The sequence below is a fragment of the Macrobrachium nipponense genome, chromosome 41 (assembly GCF_015104395.2).
Source record: "Macrobrachium nipponense isolate FS-2020 chromosome 41, ASM1510439v2, whole genome shotgun sequence".
Taxonomy (NCBI): Eukaryota; Metazoa; Arthropoda; class Malacostraca; order Decapoda; family Palaemonidae; genus Macrobrachium; species Macrobrachium nipponense.
In genome coordinates, this window is record NC_061102.1 from 54,744,543 (window position 1) to 54,771,943 (window position 27,401).

Below are 27,401 nucleotides of genomic sequence, written 5' to 3' on the forward strand. Positions count from 1 at the left end.
CTCTCAGAGGAAGTAAGTCCCAGATTGCAAAAGCCTACGAAACTTCTCTCCTCTCGGTAAGATTGCGACTTGCTCTCTCAATTTCTCGCAATTTCCCTACCTCGCAAGCGCGTTATTACAGTGCCCGGTTGCAAGCATCGAAGGAAGTGACCAATAGGGCGCGGGAGAAGCAGGTATACTGAAATAAGGTCGAAAATTGTGAGTGATATTGATCGTCGAAGAAGTTGCGTTGTTTGCCCCGTTTCGAGGTCGACCGAAGAAATCCTTTGACGGGTCTTTGTTTATTTCAGAGCCAGGTGGGGTCCAGTGCCTAGTGAATGTAGTGTATCTTCTCGTTCTTAATCCTTCTGGTGGTTGTTTACCTGTCGTTATTTTTTACGGTATTTTTTCGATAGGAAATACGGAAAATTTCGCGAATATTAGCACGTCGCCACAGAGGGGGAGAGACAGTACCTGGCGTCACTTCAGGTGTGGCCTTATGCCGAGCGAGTGACGCAAAATCCCTTTTTCCGGATCCTGATTGTGGTTGTCTGTCCGTTATAATTTTTTAAAAATATTTTGTTGCGAGAAGGTGCGGAAATGTTCGCGAATACTATTGGCACGTCGCCACAGTGACTGGCATCACTTCATTCCACACCCTTTTTATGTGTCACACGGCTGATCAGTTTATCTATTTAGGTAGCCTACCGTATTCATAATTCCCCAATTTGGTAGATTTTATTTTTAAAAATCGGATAAATAGGTTAATTGGCCATCGAATGCGTAGGCGAATCTCGCCGGGCAGCCATGTTTTCCTCGAGATTTTCCCGACTCGGTGGTTCTGAGTGTCTCGGTTTCTATACCAAAATCGAGATATAAGTTTGGTCAAGGATATACTTTAGCCAAGGCGTGGCCAAACACCTGTAGGCGATGAAATCTGACTGTTAAGTGTGGCCGTTTATATAATACCAGGGTCGTTGGTCCCGTTGCTGAATAACCAACCACTGGTTCCTTGCAACGTAAAAATACCATACATACAAACAAACACACCAGGTAAAATTATGAATTATTACATTTTGACATAAGATATGTAATGCTTGAAAAAAAATTTCACCATTGTGTACAATAAAATTTTGGCTATATATAAATCACACATCTTTTATGTAGCCTACCTTATGAACAGTGTATAGGTATGCACATTTTCATGAAGATACATTGCTTTGAAATAACAATGTATTTAGATAGAATGCTTAGAAATTGTAGCGAAATTAAGGTGTAAATACTTTTTTAAAAGAAATGCAAATGATTCTACACATTATCTTTTAAAAGAGAATTACACATTATTCTGCACATTAGCTTGAAATTGAAATATTATTTTACAGCCACTTTACTGTACTATATATATATATATATATATATATATATATATATCTATATATATATATATATATATATATATATATATATATATTATATATATATATCTATATATATTATATATATATATTTATATATTATATATCTATATATATATATATATATTAGAATTATTTCCTTGTTTAAAATTCTTATTCTAAAGAACGTTCGACAACGAATGAAATATATGACAAAATCCAAAGGTAAATTAGTAAAAAAAATTTATATTTCATTGCCAGTTTTTTGACAGTTCCTTTATCACCATAATAGCATTTATATATTTTTCTCCATTGTTTTCACCAGTTCATACAGTTTTTAGAGGGCTTCATTAATTTTTTATCATCTATGGATGTTAAACTTTTCCAGCAGTTCTCTTTTAATGGCACATATGACCCAAGATATGGACAATTTGGAAATTCACGGGTATATGATAAATGGGTAATTCTAAGGAAGAATTCCGCACGGATTGCAAGGAACGTAACCGCGAATACGACATTCACTAGGGATTGGAGCGTCCTATGTATTTCGTCGTACTTAGTACTGCCCCCCGGCGGTTAATTACAGTCGACTGCCCAAAAATAACAGTAAATTCTTAATAAGCAACCTGAATACTATAGGAAACTGTAATTTCCAAAGAAATACCTAACGTTGTAGTGACTCATCGTTACTATTTGAAGAAGTTTGCATATCAAGGAAAGAATGAAATGTGCCAGCCGTTATGTTATCTCCTTTGCGATTGTTGTCTAAGATGTACTTTGATCCCATGAAAGAACTATCTTTCCCGAAAAAGATGACACCTAATTCTTTGCTTCACTGCAGTTGTCAATGGGTGCTGCCCAAGTCCGTCGTGATTTAGTCGTACAATGTTCCTCCTTTATTTAAAAAGTGTTGATACTTCTTTTTCTTTCATTTCATTCTTTTATCACAAAAACTTCATTTATGGTAAATTTGTTAAAAAAAAACTATATTGATATTTCTCCTAGAAAAATAAAAATACTGCGAATACTTGTGTCCGTGAAACCCGAGTGCATGATTAAGGGGGGTCCACTGTATATGTTAATACATATATATATGTATCAAATTTGTGTTTTACCGTTTGTAGTAATTTGGGCAGAGACTGTGAGGAAAGTACTACAAATCCCTTTTTGAATTGGGTAAAGACCTTTACTTCCTAAACCCTTCATTGATTTTGCCGTTTTTGTCATTTGTTTAAAAATTTTGTCTTGGTTTCACATGTTCAACCTACATACGTATATGCATTCCTGGATATTTTTTTTTTTTTTTTTTTTTTTTTTTTTTTTTTTTTTTTTGCCGTATGGCACTAAAGAATTGAGAATGTCAAACAAGGAATCTGCAAGTGAAATAAACTGACTTGTGGGTTCCCAGTCCATCTTGAAATAATACTTTTATCTCCAAAATATCTGAGGGATTTTGTAGTTATAAGTTCCTGTATGGATCCACTTTTTAACTTAATTGCTGTCAAGTAACTTGAATATTTTGTAATGAACAGTTTCAGTTTACCTGTTGCAATAGGTACAAGGAAGAGCTTTGCGCTGAACACCAGCTTTTTTTTTTTCTTTTTTTTATAAACAAATGGCAGACTGCCATAAACACTGCCCTTATATCCGGCCTAGGCCTATCTGACGTCATAATCCAACCAATGTTTACCTGCGCAGGAGAGGATATGTTCTGGGTCACTGGGGTATTAACCTGGTATTCTGTAGACCTTGGGGTAAATGACCAGGTGACGATACAGCAGCCTCTCTACAGAACGTGGCCACCTTCCTGAAAAAGTACTTGAATCCTGTGCCGTGAGCATTTGTCGAGAGTTGTGGCCCATCCAGGCAACACATTTAAGACCTCTACATTCCTCTCGAAATATTGGCATTATTTCTGGTTAAACACGGTTAATAAAGGTCTATCCGTGCACAGTACTAACTTACCACCATGATGCTCTTGAAATTTTTACTTAAAACACCTTAAATGTAGGTGATTGACGCCATCTCGATGTTTGCCGAGTCATTTGAGTAAACAAACTGCCCATTTCCTGTGTCAAATGTGTGAAACATTTGTACCCATAGATGCTGGTACAGTTTCCTTACAACAGTGGGAATTTATGAATTTCCATTAATAATGATATTCCAATTATAATTTGATCTTTCATAAAGCATGTTATAAAGTTCATTTGCAGTAGCATTCGGTGGCCATGCTGTCAGAAGTCACATAACATCCCAGGCCTGGGCCACAACAAAGATTTATTGCCATAAGAAATTAAAAGGCCCAGAATTGAATCAACCATGAAATCGTTAATAGTATAGGGAAGGTAGCATATAGACCCATATAAATTTATTAATAAAAATGTCATATAGAATATAATATGCTGAGTAGTTACCATTAATTTTTGGGATGAAGTATTTTTTACATATTTATATATTTATATTTTTCTCAATCAAAGTATATGGGTCTCAGTGTTAACTTTTATCTATTTATGATTTTCTGGTTGTTTTCAGTTGGCTTTATCAATTTCTTACAGAGTGAAAACAGACTAGTGGATGAAGCTGTGGTGAATGCATCACACTTCGGGACTGTAGTCTTAGCACCCAATCATTAAAGGGTACACTTATTTCTGCCATAATTATTTAAAAAAAAAGTTTAAATAGTAATATGGACTTAAATTAGTGAACATTGCGAGCAACAAAATACAAAATTTGTCATGAACAATTCACTAATGCATTGTCTGCTCTCCGATGAATTTGGCAGCCAGATGTACAAGAAGGGAAAAAATTGTTCCCGCCACAGTTTAGATGTAAACAAACTCACGTATTTTAAGTGGAATTTGGAGTGTAATTACAATCAATTAAGCACTGTCGAGTTTTAGTTCTGATGTCGGTAAGGATAAAACTACTGATTACAAGGTGAAAATGCATTTCAGTTCAAAACATCACCCCGGGAATAAGACTTCTGATACTTTCACTAGTATTGGCAACAGTGTGTTTTGTTGTGCTGATTAAACTACAGTTTTTTGTATAGTATCAATAAATGTTACATATTTACGCAAATATTTGTAAAAAGAATGCTGGGGAGGCTGGGGCCGTTCTGTGATGGATGAATGGCTGATATCATGAAACGACACCATGTTGGATTCAGAACTGCCTTGAACACATTTTACAAAGACTTCACAATCTTATTTTAGTTCGTTAGAGGTTTCTTATCTCATTTTGTTGGTGAAACTTCAATCTTTTGAATGATATTCTTAAAGATTTAATTTTATTGTTGCTTCACCAATTAAATATTGAGTAAAAAGGTGGTTCTTTGGTGAGCCAACATGTCGCGGCCCGGTCATTTACCCTACCCCTTAATGGGTTCGGTAAGTATTGATTACTGGTAACATGTTTGGCTTTAGCTAAACTAACATGGTAGAGTACTTGGTAATTCCGTGGGAAAGTTCTGTGGCTTGCTCTGTATAATACCACCATCCCCTCTGAGATGATGATAGGCAAAAAGCATAAACAGAAGATGGTAGATTTCTCAAATTAGCTCACGTGCGTTATTAGGCTATACAGTTACCCCCCGGATATTGTCTGTATCGGTTACCGGCATTCCGGTTTTATGGTTTTTGCTAAATATAGTATTCTTAACTGGGTTTTAGTACCCTCCTTTATGCATTTCTAACCATTGTTGTTTGTGCCAACCCTATAGTGTACAGGCGGTCCCTGGGTTACGACGGGGTTTCCGTTCTTGAGACGCGTCGTAAGCCGAAAATCGTCGTAAGCCGGAACATCGTCAAAAATCCTAAGAAAACCTTACTTTTAATGCTTTGGGTGCATTGAAAACTTATGTAAACTGCATTCTTATGGCATTTTTCATCAAAAAAACCTTCAAATATTGATTATTTTGCATTTTTGGTGTCATATTTCATCTCCCAGATGAGTGTTGTAGGCGTCGTAACCCTGGAACATGCGTCGTAACCCTGGAAATAACGTCTATTGACAAGCGTCGTAACCTCGGAACGTCGTAAGCTGACACCGTCGTAACCCAGGGACTGCCTGTAATGTTTACCGGGAGAAACTGGGTTTTTAGGATGGAGAAAAAAGTAAATTGTACTCTGTAAATCATTTGGTAAACAGAATGAAAAATACACAGTTCAGTCCATAGGCTGTCAGTTACAAAGCACACACACACGTGACAAGGTTAGAAATGGTGATGCAGTTTTCGTTCAGAAATTGGTAAATTTTCAATCTTAATGCCACAAACACTCCTATTATTGCCTTGTTTAGTGCCAACTCTATGGGGTGAATGTCAAAACATAAGCAGATGACAGTAAATTTGCAATGATTATCGTATTATAAGACTTAGAGCAAAGCTTGCAAACTCCAATAAAGAGTTATGGTGTTCAAGTAAAATAATGCTCAGAAATTGACCCTCCCTGTCGTAGGTGTAGGGTGCCAGGACCTACCTGACCATGTATTAAACCTGGACAGCCCTTTGCCTTTGTCCCACCTAAGCAGACTTAGATTGTTACCATCGAAGTATAACGCCTAATATACTCCAAGATTGCTACCATCAAAGTATAACACCTAGTATGTATACATACTTCAACTTCAGTAAGCTTGGGGTTTTGGCTCCCACATGACCTAGGATGCCACACCCATTCTAACCTGACCCAGTGCCCTGAATCTTGAAAATTGAGTTACAGGAATGCATCCCAACCTAATCTTGCTCATGGGATTTAAAATGTGCTTCTTGCCCCAATCCCAGTAAATAACTACAATTAGCCAAACAAGGTTTTGTAGAGATGCACTTTGTAGAAGGTATTATTTAAATAAATTTTACGTTTTGGTTTCATGAAAAAAAAAAAAAAAAGTTAATAGATTTATTTGCTGGACATCATCCTCCTTTGATTGGTAAAATACTAATAATGATTCGAATAACCTTCATAATGCTGAATGGAGAATCTTGGAACTACCATGATACAACAATGATGTTGAATTTCAAGAAATTGGAGTATCGCATACTTGTGTTTGAATTGTTGTATGAAAGGTTAGGGAGTCAATGTATGCTATTTTGAGTAAAGGCAAAGAAGGGATATTCAAGTTTCTAATAGGTTAAGGGTTTTTGTGTCAGCCATTACTTATCACCAGGCTGTGAATGCATGCAATGTGAAAGGGTAGCATATAGGAAACCATCATGTTAACTTTTATTTTGTTTAGCAAAATGATCAGTCTGTTACAAATTGTCTGCGGTCAAAACATATGACCATACCTCTTGAATTTTTCTTTTCTTGGCTAAAACGTGTACAGTGGACCCCCCGTATTCGCGTTCTCCGGATTCGCGGACTCACACATTCGTGGATTTCTCTCGGGAACGTTTCCCTGCATTATTTGCGGAAAATTCGCGCATTCGCGGTATTTTTCTATGAGAAATATCCACAAATTCCTGGTTTTTGTTATCAATTTCATCATAAAATGCACTTTTTGTGATAACTATTAAAAAACCAAGTATGAAATTTTTTTAGTGGTTTTTCTTAAGTATTAGCTAACAAAATAGGCTGTTTTTAGCGTTTTTATAGGGGTTCCAAACATTCGCGGATTCTAACTATTCGCGGGGGGGGGGGGGTTCTGGTACGCATCTCCCGCGAATACGGGGGGACCACTGTATCCCTGTTAGTGCACCACATACTTACGGTTCCTTGCAGCATCCCTTTGGCTCCTGGCTGCAATCCTTTCATTCCTTTTAAATGTGTACCTCTGTTCGTACGTATTTTGTTTCTTCTATCTTACGTGGCACCCTCTACTAAAAATTGTTACACCTTGACTTTTACTCTCAATTTCCCTTTTTGTCCTTAATGACCTCATAGGTCCCAGCACTAGCCCTTTGACCTAAATTTTAGTTTTCATTCCATATACGTATTGTACATTACAATTTTCAAGATGAGGACGGAGATATGCAGGTTCATTCATTTATTCTCCTTCCAGCCAGAATACATTTTAGGATTATTAACACAGTAGTACTGCATATAACTTTTTGACATTGATATTTAAGGTTATAAGGATCTGGGGAATGTGCACATCTTGATCCACAGTTGACACTGTTGGTTACATTGTTTAACTTTAAATTTTGAAATAGAGATTCCTTATTACTAGTTTTTTACAATGCCAGACATACAATATTCAACTCCTAAGAACACTTGTAGACACCATTTGTATGTTGTCAACTGTGGTTGTCAAAAGTAACCTGCTCAACAACTTTGGTAACATTTTCTTCTGTGTTTGCATTTTTCTATTTTTGCAATGTATACTTGGTAAATGATATCAGCATGTGTTGAAGAAGTGAAGTGTGCTATTCATATTTTAGTCTGTTAGTCCTTTCCCAGCCTTGTTTTTTAGTTTATCAGGTTAATTTTTTGTTTCGTGGTTGACAATTGTCCCACAAGGATATTAGTGTTATGAAAATTGGACATACATACTATTATGTCTGCAGGATTTTTACAAACTATGTTGGTTCAGCTTGTAAAGTGAAACCAATCATATGCTGATATATGGTCTGATTAGATGTCATTAATGTGAATAGGTTGTTCAAAACTAGGCCATTCACAGGTTAGATTCAAGGTGTTTAGTAGTGGTTCATAGTGGAAATGCTTGATTACAGCAAAAGTTGAGGGAATCCTTCCTTACATCAAGTGGAATTTGTAAACGGGCAAGTGTGTTTGTGTGTTTTTTTTTTAATAATTTTAATTTTAGGGTTAATTCAGAAATAGCAAGATAGCATTAAACAGGAGATTCTTTACAGTGACATAGCAAAGAAGATGCTAACTACATCTTTGCTCATAAAATTGTTTGGTAAAGTGCTGAAGAAGAGTTGGACATGTTTTTTTGTGTTGCATCTTGCTTAAAAAGCAGATCAGATTATGGGCTGCCCTGTGAGAAAGAGCCCTTGTTGGTATAATGCCAGCTTAATAGTAGCTAATGCGAATTCAAAACACTTTACCCATCGCTCTACAAACTACCTTCAGGCTACTATTTGAACAATTCCATAGGTCTGAGTTTAACCCTGGTAAACACTATAGATAAGTATTCCTTAACCAGTATAACAATATGATCGAGTTGATCTAAGCAACTGAGTCCGAGAGACTGTGGTATTCCATTCAGATGTTTCTAGGTTTCCACCTTGGTTAGCATGGCACTGTCCTGACCACACATTCCTACCCTAACATTACTATATATTCATGAATAATGAGTCAAGGCTTTTGCCACTGACCACTTTAGAGAAGCATTAAGATAACTGTGTACGCCACTCAGAATAACTGAAGTCCCCCCCATCCCTTTGTGTGTGTATGCATGCGTTATATTGGAGTCCCTGTTTTGTTGTTTACTCATGTTGTACCTTGTATTTTTGGAGTAGGTGGTAGGTTGCATTGTGAGCAGGTGTTAGTGTGAATTATTGGGTGAACAGTTCACCATGTGCACATAAATACAATCTTATAAAATGTCGCTTAGTGTAAAAGTGTTTAGTTGTAAAATATTTCTACCCTTTTATTGCTGTTGAAATTTTTGTACTTATGCACAGAACAGCTCCCATTCACATCTTGAAGGTGCTTGTAAAAAATTTGTGAGCATTATGTTCATGTTCCCCATAGTATTGTTAGGTAGGTGACATTTTCAGATTTAGAATTAATTAGAATTAATGCATTACCTGACATGGCCTTTTCTTACCTGCCTGCACTATAGTGTTTGCAGGTAATGGCCCAAATTGGGTAATTTATCCAACTATACATTTTATTCTAGTTTCTCAAGTTGTTAAAGAGTTGTATGTGATAATTGTAACTTACTAAACATGGTATAAAAACACAGATGTCCAGTGTGTGTGAAAAATTGCAAAATGCAATTGGGAAGTGTTACACATAACCAGAGTTAGGCGATTCCCAAAATAGTATCCTGTCCTTAAAACTTGGTCAAACTAATGCATACATGTTTTAGTGTATGAAGCAATAAATGAAAATAATTCATTCAATTTGTTTATTTCAAATGACTTTTCATTACTAGCATAGGAGTAAAGTTCATAGGCAAGGCTAAGGTGAATGGTTACATGACGTGGTTCTAACCCAGCTGGTCAAAGCAAGATGACATTTGATTTATTGCACTATGATGGCACATCAATGAAATGAGTAGCTTTTACTTTCAAATGAATGAATTATCCAAAATCAGAAAGTGTTTTTGGTTAAATTATATTTCCAGAGAGTTGATAAAATATTACCTAGAAAATTTATTACGTAAATCTTGGATTGGCCAAAAGTGTGCATTATGTAGTAGGTAACCAGCTGTTGATGGTTCATGCCCTGAATAATCAGTACCTTGTACAGTGTGCCACACAACAGCTACTGTTGTTTATATTGCTCCATGGAGTTTTATTATTCAGAAGCTAATAAAGGATTTACATTCTCGTTAGTGATTTATTTTCTGTAATATTTTCTGCCGATTAGTCTGTAAGGTAACTTTTCATGGAACTTTCCTAGATAGTGACCCCAAGAGCTTTAACCTGCTGTGTGTTCACCTTTGTGGAGTGTTTAATATAAGCCCATTGTGGATAACTGTAAAAGAAAAAGCTAAATACCATAATGATCCCCCAAGAGTGATAGTCCCTAGATAATGATCCCCTCCCCCCCCAACCCTTGGGGTTCACTATCGAGGAAAGATTCCCTGTCATTAAAGACTGCTTTTGGAGCTTTTAAGACCAAAAAAGAAAAATAAATTGTCTGACAAGAATATATGTTAAAAAAAAAAAAATCCTTGAAAAGAAGCATAACTTGATTTTTTAGATCATGCAAAACTAGTTTTAAATTGTTTCACATATGCTTTCAATAGTGTACATCTTGTTTCAGGAGCTCACACCTACTACGTGAAGAGAACCATATTTTATCAGGGTGGGTTACCAACAAGCAACAACGGACGGGCAGAGGAGCCAGGGGGGTGCTTCTCGCTCCGTGGGAGGAAGGTAGGTCATGGAAAATACCAAACGTTAATTCAATGGTTATGTTTGTTGGATTTAGTTGTGATGGATTTGGCTCTCAGCCCTTGGTATCTATTTAATTTAAATTATATGAAACTGTTTAGATTAAAAGTTTTGAGGTGAATTTTATTTTTAAATAGATCATGTTGGGAAGCTTGAGAAATTTGGAATTTCACTGTTAATTTTAAAATACCATATTATGGGTTGTAAGTACTTATTGGAAAAGATAAGTTTTCTAACCATTTATATTCATTCAAGGGAACATTTTTAGTTTGTTGGTCATGTCATTTAAATTAAAGTTGGAAATGTTACCACTTGAAAGTAATATGGTACTAGAGTGCTTAATGTTTTCCGAATTATTTTTAATTGGTTTTATAAGGGTTTATTTTTATGGACAATTTAATTCATTTTACCTTGGTTCCATTTGTAGGGACGATATACGTTCCCTGTCCAGCAGCAAAAGGCGATGGATCCCTCCTTCTAGCTTGAGACGAGATGCACTTACCCCAGACAACAAATATGACCTTACATTTAGAAAGGTAGGAGGTTTTGTTGTGACCCCAGACAACAAATATGACCTTCCATTTAGAAAGGTAGGAGTTTGTGATCAAGTTACCATTTTGTTTTCAACCTGTTTTGAAAAATTTTGTATTAAAGAAATAACTGTTGCTCTCATAGAAGGGAAGTTCCTTCAGATTTGAATGTACCTTAAATTACACACACAGTTGGGTCTGTTTTCATAATGCCATCTGTTGGCATAATACAAGTGTTAATTATTCCAGAACCCTTGCATTATAATTGTGTGAATGGTTAATCATAAAAATGTTACACTGGTTAGTTAAAAGCAGTAGTTTGGTTAATTAAAAATTTTAAACCTGTTCTTAGTGGCATTGGTCATAAGAGTTTTATACAAATTTAGACTTAACTGCTATGTGTAATCCAGATTTAGGATGGACATGCATAAACTTTAAACCAAATCAAATCTGTTTGGAGAAAACCAATTACATAATCAGATTTGGAAAATATAGAAAATTGCAGAATTGATAAAAAAGTCCACAGTTCCCCTCTATAGATCAAAACCAGCGTAACACCTAATGATTAACTATTGAATAAGAGTAAAAATAGTAAAATTCTAAAAGAAAAGTTACACTGATTTTGTATAATTTTTAACTATTGAGAGAGCTTAAAAATATCAAAATTCTATAAGAAAAGATATACTGATTTTGTATAATTTTTAAGTGGCATGCTTGGTGGAGGACTGCTTTGTTGCAGGTCTCATTTGTATCTACATTGATTTGACTTCATTTTCTGTTAACTTGCTGCACTTGTCTTGTTTTCCAGGTACGAGGAGTTCTTAACAAACTCACCCCTGAGAAGTTCCATAAGCTAAGTAACGACATCCTAAATGTAGGGCTTGATTCGACTACAATTCTCAAAGGGGTCATTTTACTGGTAAGCATTTCCTTGAGTTTTTGCCTTTCATGTTGTTGCCTTGTGCCCTAAGGGGAGTAAAAATGTACCAGCTTAATTTCATATTTGGTGGTTTGTGATTCAATTATGAGGGATAGGTTAATAATGTTCTGTTGTGATCAGTAGAAAATCATATTAGTACTTGTATTTCAAGTTTCTCCTCGGCTCAATGACTTATAAACTGCCTACACATAACTAGTAAACCACTGCTGCAGTTTTTTTTTTTTATATATAAATTCACCATAAAGTGAAATATTGTGCTAGAGACTTCCAATTTGTTGCAAAATGAAGGTAAATGATTGGATATTACTAGAATGTAAGAGTTTTAGCTTACAATTGCGTTTTTCAACCATTTCGGTTGAGTCAAAGTTGACCGAAGGTTGATATTTTGGCACTTATCATTATTTACTTGAAAATATTTCAAAACTGGTAAAAGCTACAACCATGGGTTGTTTTTTGTTGTATTCTACATGAAATTGCACACATTTTTCGGAAGTTACCGCGCGGACGTAAGGAAAAAGCCATAAATCGAAATATTGTACTAGAGACTTCCAATTTGTTGCAAAATGAAGGTAATGATTGAATACGTATTACTAGAATATAAGAGTTTTAGCTTACAATGCGTTTTACAACCATTTCGGTAGAGTCAAAGTTGACTGGAGGTTGAAATTTTGCCACATCATTATTTATATGAAAATATTTCAAAACTGATAAAAGCTACAACCATGAGTTGATTTTTGTTGTATTCTACATGAAATTGTACACATTTTCACATATAATACTCCATGTAACGGCTAATATAAAATGGTGCAAAAATTATGTCAAAGTTACGAAATAATTTTAGATGTGTCGCTGATGCTTTTTAGTGTGAGAAGAAAGAAATTCGCGCTTGCGCGCCTGGGTAACTATTGTAAACAAAATAACGTCTTGATCCTTGAGCTCCCAGCATCCTCCAAGGCGCGTGATTCAAAAGTTTTCGCCTAGTATGCCTATAACTATTTTTCCGCGAATTTTTAAAAACTTTTTTTATATCGACGTACCATACGTCCAATCGGCACCCAACAGACAATTTTTATCGGCGTGTAATATGTCCAATTGGCGTTGAAGGGTTAATAAAATTACAAGGTTTTTGAACGAGGGCGGCTTTCATGCTTAGTGGCCAGAATTTGGACATCTCTGTATCCTGCCAAAATGATTCTCTTGAGGGGACCGTCCGCTATGGTGGATGACCTATCAACTTGAAAAAATAAAAAATTGAGTTATTATTTCTATCTATGCTGAAACATGCCGTACATGCTTTCTAGAAGTTTCAGCCAATTATTTTTACAAATAATGAAGATATAGCGGTTTTTAAGTGATGATGTCATCCTAACTGCGTCGTCTGTATGACTTGAGTTTGACAGGATCGTCTTAGCGTGTTTATTTTTTGCACATATGCAGCGATTTTTTCAGATTTGTTTAAAAATTCTCATACGTCTGGCAGCAATGAAAGGTAGTGTGAGAGCTCTGGGCAGTTTTAGGCTAGACTCAAGAGAACAACTTGGTTACTCCAGATGTCAAAGCAGTTGCATGCACTTGCGTTTGCTTGCTTGCTGTTTACGTTGTTTTTATAACTTCCTAGTGAACTTATAGCAATGCTGAAGTTACACCTAAGATCAAGAAGGCTACTAAGTAACTAAGGCTAGCAAAATTAGTGAAGGCCAGGAGTGTGCTGAAAGAAAAACACGAAAATTCATTATCAGCTCCCTCACTGTCTCGTGTCACACCGTCAACATCATTGTCTCCTGTCACGCTTAGGGTATTAATACCTCTTCCAGTGGGCGGACCAGGATCCTTGATGTAGAAATCAACAATAAAAGTACAAATAAAGTAATTATAATAATGTTGTTTTGACTTTTCTAAGAGGAAGGCGAAAATTTACATAGCAAATCTTTGGGAGCTCATAACTCAAAAACACTTATTCGCATGTTGTTAGCCATTACTTGGTTATTGATTGTCCAATTTTAGAGAGAAAGATATCGTTGGAAAGAGGAGTAAAAATCCCATAATTCCTTGAGAGCAATTTTTTTCTTTTTTTTTACAATTTTTTTGTCTAGAAAAAAAAAATTTAAAAAAATTCATAAATAAAAAATCAAAATATGGTCCTCACAGAATTATTCCTTATATAAAGTAGATTTTATTGTATGATTTTCAATACAATTGATGTCATATTGGTGGAGAAATCGCTACCTAAATATTTTTTTAAAAATAATTTTTACTAAAAAATCTAAAATTGCTCAAGTGACTCGAAATTTTTGTATGATGTAGATACTATATATGTATATCTAAAACATATAGGGAAATTATGTATTTTGAATAATAATAAAAATACACAACATAGGGGGACGGTCCCCTTAATGCTGCAGCTGAGTTTGTATGAATTATCAATGGGAATGCGTAACAAATTCAACACGCGTTACATGACAAGTGAAAGGTTAAATGTATTTAACTGGAAGCTGTTGTATTATTGCTTGAAATATTTGCGTATTTCAGTAAAAGTAGCTTTGGAAGCTTTCCCTCTTTGGAATTGTTCAGTACAAAAAAATCCATTGGCCCTTAGTTTGTTGTGCAATACATTGTTTTTTTTTGGTTAAGAATTCAAATAGTTCATATGATTTGTTGTATATAAATAGTATGTGAAACGACCTGGTATAGATGCCAATAGTCCCTGGATCTCACAAGTTTAATTTTAATTTACCGGTTTCCAGCTTGGCGCTAGTAAATCCTAATGTTAAGACTGAAGGTTTCATAGTTATGAAAAATACAAATTAAGTTACAAATTTGTAATTTTTTGTATTGGGTTTTGTTTTGCAGATCTTTGAGAAGGCCCTTGATGAACCCAAGTACTGTTCTATGTATGCACAGCTGTGCAAACGGCTGTCAGAAGAAGCTCCAAATTTTGATCCACCTGACGGACCTTGTACATTTAATCGTCTTCTTTTAAGCAAGTGCCAGGTAAAGTTTCAGTATGCAGTTATCAATAAGCCTCAGATTCTAATCAAATGAGCACTTTTGTATTTTGTGGAGGTTTAATTGCAATTAATAAGCCTTTGGCATTATGAACTAGAGGGATGTTGTGTGTACTTGAACTAGAGGGATCTTGCTCTTAGTCATGACAATTATTTTGTGGGAGGTTCATAGCACGATCCCCACATATGTAAGAGGGCCGAAAGTCTGTGGAATAGAATACTGGTCTGAAATAAAATAATCAAAACTTATTAAAGGGTCATAAATGTGAATCCGTTTTGCAAGATAACATTATCACTGTTGGCATTTGTTTTTTGGATTCACATAGGAATACTGGATATGTTCAGGGTTATGTTAAGTGAATTGTCCATTGTGCAACCTGTATATTTAGGGCCAAAGCTAATATTGATAAATTTTCTTGCCAATGTCATTAAAATCTTCACCTTAACATTTTACTCTCCAAGTTGCATAACGAAAGTAATGCATAGAGATTTAAGAATTTGGTACTGTAATTTGTCACTGGTAAGTTTAGTACTTAATGTGTGATCTTTTCATTACAGGATGAATTTGAAAGGAGGCGCAGAGCCTCTGAGGCTTGGGATATATCGGAGGGAGCAGTACTTTCCCCAGAACAGGAGGAGGAGCGGGCAGCAGCCAGGCGCAAAATGGTGGGCAACCTCCGCTTCATTGGTGAACTTGGAAAGCTGGAGATCATCCAGGAGAATATTCTCCATCGGTGTATTCAGCAGGTGGGTGATTAGTGTTATGTATGTTGTTTCAGTGATTATTCAGATTTGTTTAAAAATTGAGATACTTAAGGATGAGGATGTATGTGATTGTCAGATTTTAATGGAAATTCCAGTTGCTGGAGAAGCGTAGGCGTCGACAAGTGGTTGACTTGGCTGAGGATTTGGAGTGTTTGTGCCAGATAATGAAGACCTGTGGTAAGGTGCTGGACAAGCCCATGGCTAAGGTAAGATATTTTGAGGAATGCCTTTTTCACTGTGGAAAATTACAGCATTTATTCTGTATTTCTTTAAATTGCCCCATATAAAAGGTATATTGTCACTTTAAAATTTTAAATTGATTATCTCAACAGAACTTGATGGACCAGTACTTTGAGCGCATGTACCAGCTAAGTAGCAATCCGGAGCTATTCTCAAGAATTCGCTTCATGCTGCAAGATGTGTTGGATTTGCGTGCTGCTAACTGGGTCCCTCGAAAGGTTGCTCAGGTGGATGGCCCTCGTACAATTCGCCAGGTTTGTTATTTTGGTTTTGTCTTGTTTAAAAAGTTTAGTGAGTCAGACTTGACTGGGATTTGACTGGCGTAATAATAATTGGACTGATTTAATAATAATTTAAAAGAAAGTTGAAAAGAATTTTTCTGTTACATAGGTGCGTGAAGAGGCGGCTCATGACCTGGGTGTGTATATCCCCCCACCATCGTCACATGGACCTCCCCGCTCTTCTGGTCCTATATCTCCTCTTGCTGGTGTTCCATCTTTCTTCCCACAGGTGAGTGAAGTGCGTCTGTTAATTTTTTGTCTAGCATGTGCCAATTGTCATATTATTCTGGTATATGTTATCTTGAAACAATTTGTCATAGTAGTATACTGGTGTATGTTTTCTTGAAAATATTTTCAACTTTCTAGTCGGGAGGTAACCGGACTGGCTTGGAGGATATGTTTATGGGTGCAGTAACTCTAGGCACTGGTCCTGGAGTAATCTCTTCTCAACCGGAAAAGTATGGATACGACACCAATGGAAGTTACCGACCACGCCAACAGCAAGGGGTGAGTCTCTCTCTCTCTCTCTCTCTCTCTCTCTCTCTCTCTCTCTCTCTCTCTCTCTCTCTCTCTCTCTCTCTCTCTCATTATTACTTTTAATCTTGAATATCAACAATGATTTAAGCTTTAGTTGATGTGTGTAAGAATACATTAGTCATGTTAGTATGGTATGGGATGGAAAACTTATGTAAATATTTTTATTTTTCACAGAGTTTCAACCAGAATAAGCATTTCAACAACCAGAACTTCAATAGACAGCAGCAGAACAACCAGTATAATCAACAACAAAATTACAGCAATAGTAAGTGTTGTTATTAAGGGTTATTTTCTTTAGTTCTTAAGCAGTGGTGGATACATTTGAGTATGTTAGTAGTACTAACTTTTTCAGCACAGTTTTTGGTGATGTCTAAGGAGCATTAAATGTATTAGAAGGAAATTTGAATTTTTTTTTTTTTTTTCTTACAGTTGCAAACAAGGACTTGCCCCCACGATTCAAGAAGATCTTCAGTCAGAACAGCAGTGGAGGTACCGGTGGCTCAGATGGTGAGGTTTCTTTGCGTCCTGCTGCAAATAGCATGTTGCTTAAGCCCAAGACTCCAGGAGTACTGCCTCAGAGTGCTCTAGGACAACAGCAAACTGGTGACCACAACCGCACCAGTCTACCACTTGCCCCACAACCACAACCACCAAACCAGAAACCCACTCCCCCTCTCATCAAGGATCCACCAATACTTATTAGGCAGGCCTCAACAGATAAACAGCGTGCTAACAAGAAGGACAAGGTTTGTATAAATGGTGTTAAAATTTTGAGTCAGAATTAAGGAAAAGGCATGTTACCCACTGAGAATTACACCTGGCAAACCTATTAAGTGGTGGTGTCTCCAGAAACAACAAAATTCAATTTTTTTACTTGCATCTCTCAGGATATCTTTTCATCCATATTTGCCTTCTAAGATAGGCTCCCTTGTCACAATTGATCTACTTGATGCTCATATGTTTTTATTTTATTGCTTTTGATGCATGAAGGAACATTTTATTGAAAAGAAAAATTTAGTACACTGTTGATTAGCATGGTGTTCATGATCAATACGTTCAGCAATTGATGATTAAGATGACAAAGGATCTACCAGTTAAAATATCTTTAGGCTTCTGCTTCTAAAATTTAGTTATGATACAGTACATGTATTTTATTTTCTTCACCACTGCACAATTTGTAGGCTGTTTAGGTTATTATTCAGTTGTGTTCATACCTTGGGAATTATTTTGCTTAAGGACAAAAGTAATCTGTACTTTAATCTTTAATCCACTTTTGTAATTTAGGGCCCGAGTCGTGAGGAGTGGCTTCGACGGGTGAAGAATGTCTTTGAGGAACTTATGAAAGAACAAAACATTGATGATGCTGTTGAGAGTTACAGGGGTGTCAAGTTGCCAGAGCGATATACTGCTGAAGCAACCCACACTATCATCACTTTCCTCCTTAGGCAAGAAGGTTAGTGGAGTTTTGTGGTTGCTCCGTACCACTGTATTTCTAATATGTATAACTTCATGTAAACTACCAAGGGTTAATTTGGTATGGTCTTTCGCCTTGTTATTTAAGTAATTAGAAAAATAGAGGATACAGTTTATAGCGTAATCGTACTAAAGGTTTCATGGCCATATATTTACTTGATATTTTTACGTTTGCAGCAGAGAGCAACAGAGAACTAGGAAGCCGCCTGTTAGAACGTCTTGGTGCCGATAGCCTTATAAATGTTGACCGTCTGTTTGATGGGGTAAAGCAGGTGAGGAAATTTATGCTAATGTAGCATATACTATGTGGTTAATTCCATGGGTTCTTGGATTCGTATAGAAGTTCTTTCAAATTTTGGTCTACTCCAGAATGTAAACCTTTAAGTCATCAATATCGTAAAAATTCTCTCTCTCTCTCTCTCTCTCTCTCTCTCTCTCTCTCTCTCTCTCTCTCTCTCTCTCTCTCTCTCTCTCTCTCTCTCTCTCTCGTTCACATCCATCAAGAATTTCCATAGTTTAGTGATATTGATAGCATGCTTTAAGCGCATTTATACATATCTTATTTACTGAAATTTTTTTTGTCTTGCCCACATACTTGAGAAAACTTGTGAAATGTTTCAGAAATTACCCAGATCATGTTTACTTGAGGGCAAAGGAAAACCAAGCAATATTAAATGAAGAGAAATGTGAACAAAATCCAGGCAGCACCATAACTGACAGACTACATGTAAAAGTTCTGGGATTCAGTCTTAATTGACATTGCATTGTGCACTTAATATTGTCACATACTGCAAACAGTTGTTGCTAGTTGGTATAGTTACTGAGAGTATATCTAGAGAGATCAACACTATGGGTGGCGTTGATCTGCCTAGTTGATAGATTGTCTCGTCTGTATGGTTCCCATCAAGCTATCTGTGGCTAGACTGGTCCTAAATAACCAATTTACTGAACTAAAGTTGAGAAAACTCCATGACTTTCCCTTTAGCACTTGGCTGAACAAATATTTAAAGATCAATTCAAATTAGATTGGTTCCTAAGGTCTTTTGTTGGATCTAAAAAGCAGTGCTGTTGAAGGGGTATTTTGAATTCAATTTCAAGATCCAATCTAACAATTTTGTTTTTAATAATAAAAATGAAGGATAGTATGTCTACAACGAGTAGTCTACCAGGTAATTCCTCCTTCCCTTGGAAGGCTAAAATATACTTCTTAGAATGTTTTTTTTACCCATTACCAGTGTTGATGATCATAAAAACGATGATGATCATAACAAACATATCACAGAGTTGTCTTAGTTTCAGCTGTTGGGGAATATCAAGTTTGGGGAAATGAATCCTTGAAAGAAATTTTTTGTAATCAACATTTTTATCTTAACCAGTGTTTCTTTTTTATAATTTACTTGTTCAGGTTTTGGGCAATATCTTGAGAAAAAATGAATTGGACTAGCCTGAAGTGTGTTAATGTTGACTCAGTGGTCTGGTCAAGCTATTTATTAATATCAGTAATATATTGTCCCTTCCCCTTCCAGGTTCTTGGTCAGCTGGACGACCTGGTGACAGAAATCCCGAGGGTCAAATCGCATATGGCCGGGATTTTGGGGTATTTGGTCAGCTCAGGGACACTGTCTTTAGCTGATGTAGCTGAACCATTAGAGGGTGGTCAGCATTTTCCACTTTTCTTATTGACTCTTCAGACTTTGCACAAACTTCAAGGAAAGTCAACATTAACCCAGACTTTCAATGAAAGCAAGGTATAGTAACGTGAAACTTTGTGTCATAAGTGATTAATATTATTGTTATAAGCCTTATTTTGTGAGCTAAGTTGAATATCAATAGAATTGCAATTATTGAATTGTGAATGTATTTTCCATAATTGATGGCAAGTAAACTGGACTATGTAAATTGTGTTGCTTTAAGACTATTTTATCCCACTTTGTTGGGTAGGTTTTTTAGGGCACCTTTTTATTTATTATTTTTATTATTTTTAGATGGTATTCATTTGAGTTAGGAGATTTAATTTTTCCTTAGGGTATGTTAAGTATATTTGAAGACCTATATGAGTGATGTTGACAAATCTATTTTGTTAATAGGTGAACTTGCTGAACTTATTGCCTGAGTCAGACCGGACGAAGGAGAAACTTGCTGATCTTCTGGAAGATCGTGAGCTCTCCTTCCTTTTCCCCCTATTACGAATTCAGTCAGATTTGTGGCGAGGATTACTTGCTGACCCAACACCACATGCTTTTTACAAGTACATCAAGGACACACTTGATCCTGAGCACCACACTGCTCCAGGATTTATTAATGCCTTAATGACTGTCTTGGTGAAATATGTTGTACAGGTAAGAATGCCATGCTAGAATGTTTTGAAGAATAAAAAAATTGTTTCCTATATTTGATGTGATTTTTGTTTTTATACTACTGTACTACTTATAACAGGCTGTTTAGTATACTAATATTTTTTCTCCTCTAGGAAACTACTCTTTGTCCCAATTCAGACCCAACATCAGTCCCAGAGAAATTGGTGATTGAAAGAGAGCAAGAGCTCTTGGCCAAGTTTAAGCAAGTTTTCCAAGCCTTTTTGCATGATCATTTGCCACTGCAAGTGACTGCAATTTATGCCCTGCAGGTCTTCACATATACACACAACTTTCCCAAGGGTGAGTGAGCTGCAAGTATAGTACTATTCTCTCTCTCTCTCTCTCTCTCTCTCTCTCTCTCTCTCTCTCTCTCTCTCTCTCTCTCTCTCTCTCTCTCGTGACATGCTATCTCCTCAAATGAAGCCAATGTCCAGTAAGGTCAGGGTCATACGTAGAGATTTAAAGTATTAGATATATTTTGCCACCACCAGAGCATTGTATTTATGATATTTTCTTAAATTAACAAGTCTTTAGAAAATATTCTTTTAATTGTTGCAAAAAAATCTGGTCCTTCCTTGTGAGATATAGTTGGCTCTTAACTACTCTGGTGTAACATTGGCTATTATCAGCACATACCTGGTTTCTTTTGTTCCTAATTAACCATTCTAAGTTCACTGCTTACATGACCATTAATTCCCTCTTTCAGTCCTATGCCAGCTCCTCTGATTAGGTTAGAATGAAGATGTTTATCAAGTTAGATAGCTTACAATCCCTTAAGGAAGCTAATGAGTGTTTGTTAGAGAAGAAAAGACTTAAAAGTTTGTAGTAGTTTTTCATCCCTCTCTCCTCCATGATGATGGGTTTAAATTACTTGCATTTTTTATCAGTAATATTCTTTTGTCTTCTATGTGGTCTACATCTGATTGTTAAATTTACTCCAGTTTTTCTTACTGAAAGGTACCAGTCTAGGAATTAGACTCCTTGGTCTGGTTGAATTAAACCTTTCAGTGTCAATTGTGTATGGTGCTTAAACCAGCACATGGTGGAGAAATGGTGATGGTAATCCTTGCTAACAAGATGTATATTTTCTCTCACACCAGAGTATTTATTTGAAAGTGATATGAAAATCAGCTTTGATATTGTCAGTTGTTATAGTGTAATCTCACTTTTACTCTAGTAGTGTAGTGCTGTTCCTAAAAATTTGTTCTCAGAATATGGGAAGGAAGCTTATTTGGTGGGCAGCTGAAAAAGGGATCAAAGGAGTAAATGCATGAAAGTAAAACAAAGTATTTTTAAGTTTGAATAAGTAATGAAAGTCAACTTGTTCATTTTAGGTATGTTGCTGCGATGGTTTGTGAATCTTTACGACTTAGAAATTATTGAAGAAGATGCATTCTTAACATGGAAAGAAGATTTAAGTCAGGATTATCCTGGCAAAGGCAAAGCACTTTTCCAAGTAAGTACAGTGAATAAAATTAGTGGGATTACCAGGTAATGTATTTTGTTACAAGAGCAGCTGCAATGGTGTTTCTGTTGATACTCTTTAACAAAGAGGTCAAGTAAAAGCGGGTGGGGTCAGCAGGATTAGGGCGTTGCAGTTGCTGAAATAGGTACCGTATATTTCTGTGTATAAGATAACCTATAGATAAGACGAGGTAAAAAATTATGGCAAATTTTCATGAGTTAATCTCATATCGGTAGTATATAAGACAACTTCCAAATTACAAAACCAAAATTTTTTTTTTGGAGAAAACTGACTTCAGTAAAGGTTGTTTTGCCTGTTGTTTCCACTTACAGTATTACTATTATCATAATGTTACTGTATTACCAAATATAAACATAATGTACATGATTTGCATTTGATTTTGTTCACATTCTCAAAATCTCTGCTGATTTGAGTATTATTGATATCTTCATTGCCATTATTTGTTAGAAGAGCTATAATTTGGGGATAACTTTTATTGTAAGTTGATGAAGTTTGGTTGAAATTGTGTATATTTTACTTCATTGTATAAGCATTAGTTGCAATTTCTCCAGTTCCGAACATCACTTTCCTCCTTGCCGTTATTAGTTTTATTCAGCCTCGGCTATATTTACTGTTAGTATTCTTTCTTGAGATCTCCATTGCATGAGGGATGAACAGAAATGTATTTTATTTTTGTTTATGGAAGTCACCATTAAGAATCAGCAAGGTGTAGCAACTTCACAATGTTAACAGCGCTCTTAATAAACGCTCGATAGTTATGGTAAGCGAAATCAGCAATCGGCTTTTTCTCAATTCAGTTTTTTATGTCAATAGTACACGTTGAGAGAGAGAGAGAGAGAGAGAGAGAGAGAGAGAGAGAGAGAGAGAGAGAGAGAGACTGCCTCGGTTAGGTTGTTACATACACTGATAGATTTTCACATGCCAAAGTCGATTAGTAGTTGTATTGAGAATAATGATAATTTTAGTGATATTGTTTTGATGTAATCGTATTGCATGTATTATTGTATTACAATATATGATGTGCCATTTGCATTCTGGTTTTGTTTAGTCTTAAAATAATCAGCTGATTGCATTTTACCAATATCATCACTGTCTTTAGTTGCCGAATGGAACTTATTTCAGAAATACATTCGTTTTGTCAGTTATCAAAGCTGGGTTAAACAAAGCCAATTCTATATCATGTTTTTCATACATACATCGCCTGAAAGGGAAACCATTTTCTGTTTACGTTTCATCACCGTTCTCAGACAACCGCTAATAGTAAAATACAATAATAAACGATAATCATATAGAATTATCGTTCATATTACTGAATGGTTGTAAACAGTTACAAACAGCTTTGCGTGCAGCCTTACTTTATGTTTGCTGCAATTTTGTTATAAAAGCGGGGGGGGGGGCATGAAAATAGAAAGTGTCATGAAATAATTTTAAAATGCCATAGATGGTACAGAGATAGAGATGATTTGTGTGATATCGATGACGAAGCCAAGGTTGAATCACCAGAACCAGACTGGAATCTTGTGGTATGTATGAGAAATTTTTATTGAAAGATTAATGTCATCCTCAATGTTATACTACCTTAATTACACTACCATTGAAATATCTTAAAGGTTACCGAAAGATAAAGGTTGCTGCAAGTGCAACTATAACTCAATGTTTACATTCCTCAGCTAGGATCGCATAGATGAAAGTTTGTTTCACTGATTTAGAATTATTCCTCAAATAGTCTATTTGTTATGAAGATATGCTAATATACATGTAGTGTTCAAGTTACGATAATCTGATTTTACAATGGGGTTAGCAATTAATACTGATATAACAATACATCTGGAAAATGTTTTAAATTTTGCTTGCAACGGGTGCAGACAACAGCGTACAATCAGGGAGCAAGAGAGACCAAATTACAATAGCCTAACTTTATCCCATCTTCTAGTTAAGTTCAAAAATGGCAAAAGAGAATTATGAAAGTATTGTTTTAACGTTATACTCTGCATAAATGTGTACAGCCATGAACAACCGAACAAGAAACAACTTTTTGCGAAGTACAACTGAATTGGGTAGTAACAACCGGTGGGCTTGTATTTCAGTCGTCATATAATAGTAAACAATTATTGTTGTTAAGTTATAAATGACTGTATGTAGAATATGACTGATATATGTTTATGTAGTAACTTTATCCCTATATCAAAGCTCAGCAAGGAAATATGTAGTTAAGTTTATACAAAGATGTATCTGAAGCTGAGAAAACTGTGCAAGCTGCTAATGACTATTATCGTGCATCGGAAACAAGGATAAAACTCCCGTAAACTTATACCATCAAATACAACCATAGATAAAACTGAGAGTAAATAATTTAATCAAAAGTACAGTACAAGGCTTGAAAGAACTTGTTTTATTGTTGTTTTCACGTCGATGAAAGATAACGTAAAGCTCATGTTACAATGAAATAAAGTGAAAGAAGCGAATGGAATCTTATGGTTGTTTTTTTTTTTTTTTTTACACAACAAACATGCCTCCAACACAGTGTTAATGAAAAGAATAATTTAGTTCACAAACACAACAAGACTTATTCAAGTCATATTCTGACCTAAAAACACGTATAACAAAACATGACCTTGTCTCATATCAGTAAATTATATAGATATTCGTTTATGCTAACTAGAAGCAAGAAAAATAGCTGAGAATTGAGTTAAATACGGAGACATAAACTCCTATTTGCCATCAGCTGATTTCCTCCAAACAAAACATTGACCCTATTTTAGTATTTTATTAATACAATATTATAATATATACAATAAATATTATTGGATACAGTGACGTAATGTGTGTATAGCTTTTTAAAAGATTCATGAAAAAGATGCATATTCTTTACATTTGTATTTATAATTATACATAGCAGCCTGACAGCGTTCAATTATGCCGATGTTGGACCAAATCTGATTCTTGTTTCATGTTTTATTTTTTTATTTTTTTAATGCTGAGTCATCATAGTTGGGATGCAATTAACCAACAGAATTGGCTTGTATTAATAATTACTATACTGTATATGTATTATACTGTAGGTTCTTATTTCATGTCCCTTTTTTTTATTTTTTATTTTTTTACTGAATTACCATAGCCAGGATGCATTGAACCAACAAAATTAGCTTATATTAATAGTTACTGTATATGTAGTATACTGTAGGTTCTTGTTTCATGTCCCCTTTTTTTTTTTTTTTTTTTTTTTTTTTTTCTTTTTTCTACTGAATTATCATAGTCAGGATGCATTGAACCAACAGAATTGGCTTTTATAAATCATTACTATACAGTATACTGTAGTCTAGGCTACTGCATTTGTATGTATACAATATAGTACCATAGTATATGCTAGGCTAACTCTTGTTAGTGTTCTTCCATTTCTCTTTATATGGAATTCCCATAAGCCAATCTGCATTGAACCTAGAGAATTAGCCAAAATTAATAACTACTATACTACTATATATGTAAAAAGTATACTGTGTAGTGTAGGCTAGGGCACCCTGTATGTAGAGATGGTACTGATTACCCTAATGTAGGCTAGGCTATATTCAAGATAAGATTTTTCCAACAAACAATGGTTTTTTTGGAACCTAACCCATCTTAAGTAGGAGAATACCTGTATAAGGTAAAACTGGTTTTATCTTTTATTATCAGTTTATTTCATAAAGTGAATCTTCACTTATGTTGGTGGTTAGGCTATAGCACTGAGGCTGAGGCTAGCCAATCGATACACATCTTAGAATTCAAGGCTTGGTTTTTAGAATTGCAGTTATAAGACGACCCCCAATTTTTAGAGAGGAATTTTAGGATTTAAAGGTTGCCTTTTATGCGGAAATATACAGTAATTGATGTTTTCATAGAATTATAATGTTTTAAGAAATAAATAGAGCTCTCATTACACTTTTTAATTGTGATGAGTAAATGAGAAAAATACAGTTGCAAAATGTTTGTAATCTTGAACATTTAGTTAATGCATGTTACTATATTGTCATGGTTAAGATATTAATCAAGTTGTCACAGTCGCAGGAGTAATATATAGACTTGGTCAAAATTGTAGATTAGTATAATTTTTGGAGGGACTTTTTGAATGTGTGATATTGAATAATATCTTTTCTCTTGCAGGTCAACCAGTGGCTTACTTGGCTGCAAGAAACAGAGGAAGATGAAGAGGAAGAGGAGGAAGCATAAAGAATTTAGATGTCAAGGAAGGAAAGTTTGATGAACAAATCAGAAGTGAATACAAAGCTGTGGTTTTAATGGAGAAGAGGAATTGAAATGGATGAGCATAACACTATAAATATAAAGCACTAAAACAGTAATATGCTTGATAAATCTGTCCTTGCTTTGAGAGTGCCCTGTTTCTAATGCTTTGTGGGTTTTGATTTCATAGTTTTGATGGTGTGACATTAAAGCAGGGATCTGTCACAGAACTTCTGGGAACAAGCTCTAGCAGTTATGATGACGTGGTTTTTATAAAGGAATTGGAACGTATTGAAGCCTGGTTGACAAGTTGAAAAATGTGGAAATACAGAAGTGTTTTGAGTCCAGTGTCAAAGCTGGTAAAAATATAAAAATGTAATGTGAAAATTACACAAAAAAAAAAGAAAAATTAAAAAGTGAAATGATGCCTTAGTGTTGTACTGTATAAACTATATTATACATATTATATATAATCTCTTATAATACTTTCTCAAGCTTGAATGACTTTAAACTGTGTCAACACTGTATACTGTGTCAACACTAGGTGTTATTAGCAATGTATTTAGTCAGCACTAGGATATTTACCAATATTTACCTTTTTTAAAAAAAGAAAAACCTTTCCTCTGACTTTTAGGTACTAAAAGAGCTTTATTTTCACTTTTTAGCCAAACATTGAACTGTCATATTGTGAGTGGAGGTGATTATCTCTTTATTTATGAGAAATGAATGCTGAGAGGTTTGATTGAATATTTTATACTCAATATAATGCCTGTGAAGTATCATTGCATGCCACATGATTTTTTTTATTTATTGATCAAGAAGTATCACTGTAGGATTGTTGACTGGTCAAACATTGGGATATATTGTCTTGACAGATAAAAGGAATCCTTTGATTGAACCATTTTATAGACCCCCTTTTTTTTTGTTTACCTTTCCCTATGTCATTTAGGTATAGAATGACTTGAGAAAATCATTCCATAATTAGTAGCCTAAAGTTTTGGATATCTTTTTCACTACTTTGCTGTTCTATATGCGGCTGTAGCACATTTTGTCGCACTGACCAATAATAAACGTCACTAAAACTGATGTGTTTATGCTCCTTTGGTTTTTTTTTCTTGTAAGTTTAAGTATATACTGTATTATGTGGAGGTTGCTTTTTCTTGTG

At 35.3% G+C, this 27,401-nt stretch overlaps 1 protein-coding gene across 2 annotated transcripts; it reads left to right on the forward strand.

Annotated features, from left to right (window-relative positions):
* Nucleotides 1-10,329: 10,329 nt before the first annotated feature.
* LOC135212769 (eukaryotic translation initiation factor 4 gamma 2-like) lies at nt 10,330-27,319 on the forward strand. Of its 2 annotated transcripts, none has more exons than XM_064246537.1 (18): nt 10,330-10,386; nt 10,832-10,994; nt 11,743-11,853; nt 14,725-14,865; nt 15,438-15,626; nt 15,740-15,850; nt 15,977-16,138; nt 16,275-16,394; nt 16,532-16,672; nt 16,877-16,967; nt 17,132-17,448; nt 17,987-18,155; nt 18,353-18,447; nt 19,702-19,923; nt 20,263-20,514; nt 20,646-20,832; nt 21,867-21,988; nt 26,159-27,319. In XM_064246537.1, the coding sequence occupies exons 4-18, from the start codon at nt 14,764-14,766 to the stop codon at nt 26,222-26,224; spliced, it is 2,346 nt and encodes a 781-aa protein (XP_064102607.1). In that variant the 5' UTR covers nt 10,330-10,386; nt 10,832-10,994; nt 11,743-11,853; nt 14,725-14,763; the 3' UTR covers nt 26,225-27,319. The 2 variants fall into 2 exon arrangements, with proteins under 2 accessions (XP_064102607.1, XP_064102608.1); XM_064246538.1 differs by having other exon boundaries at nt 10,360-10,386; nt 10,832-10,940.
* The last annotated feature ends 82 nt before the right edge of the window (nt 27,320-27,401 follow it).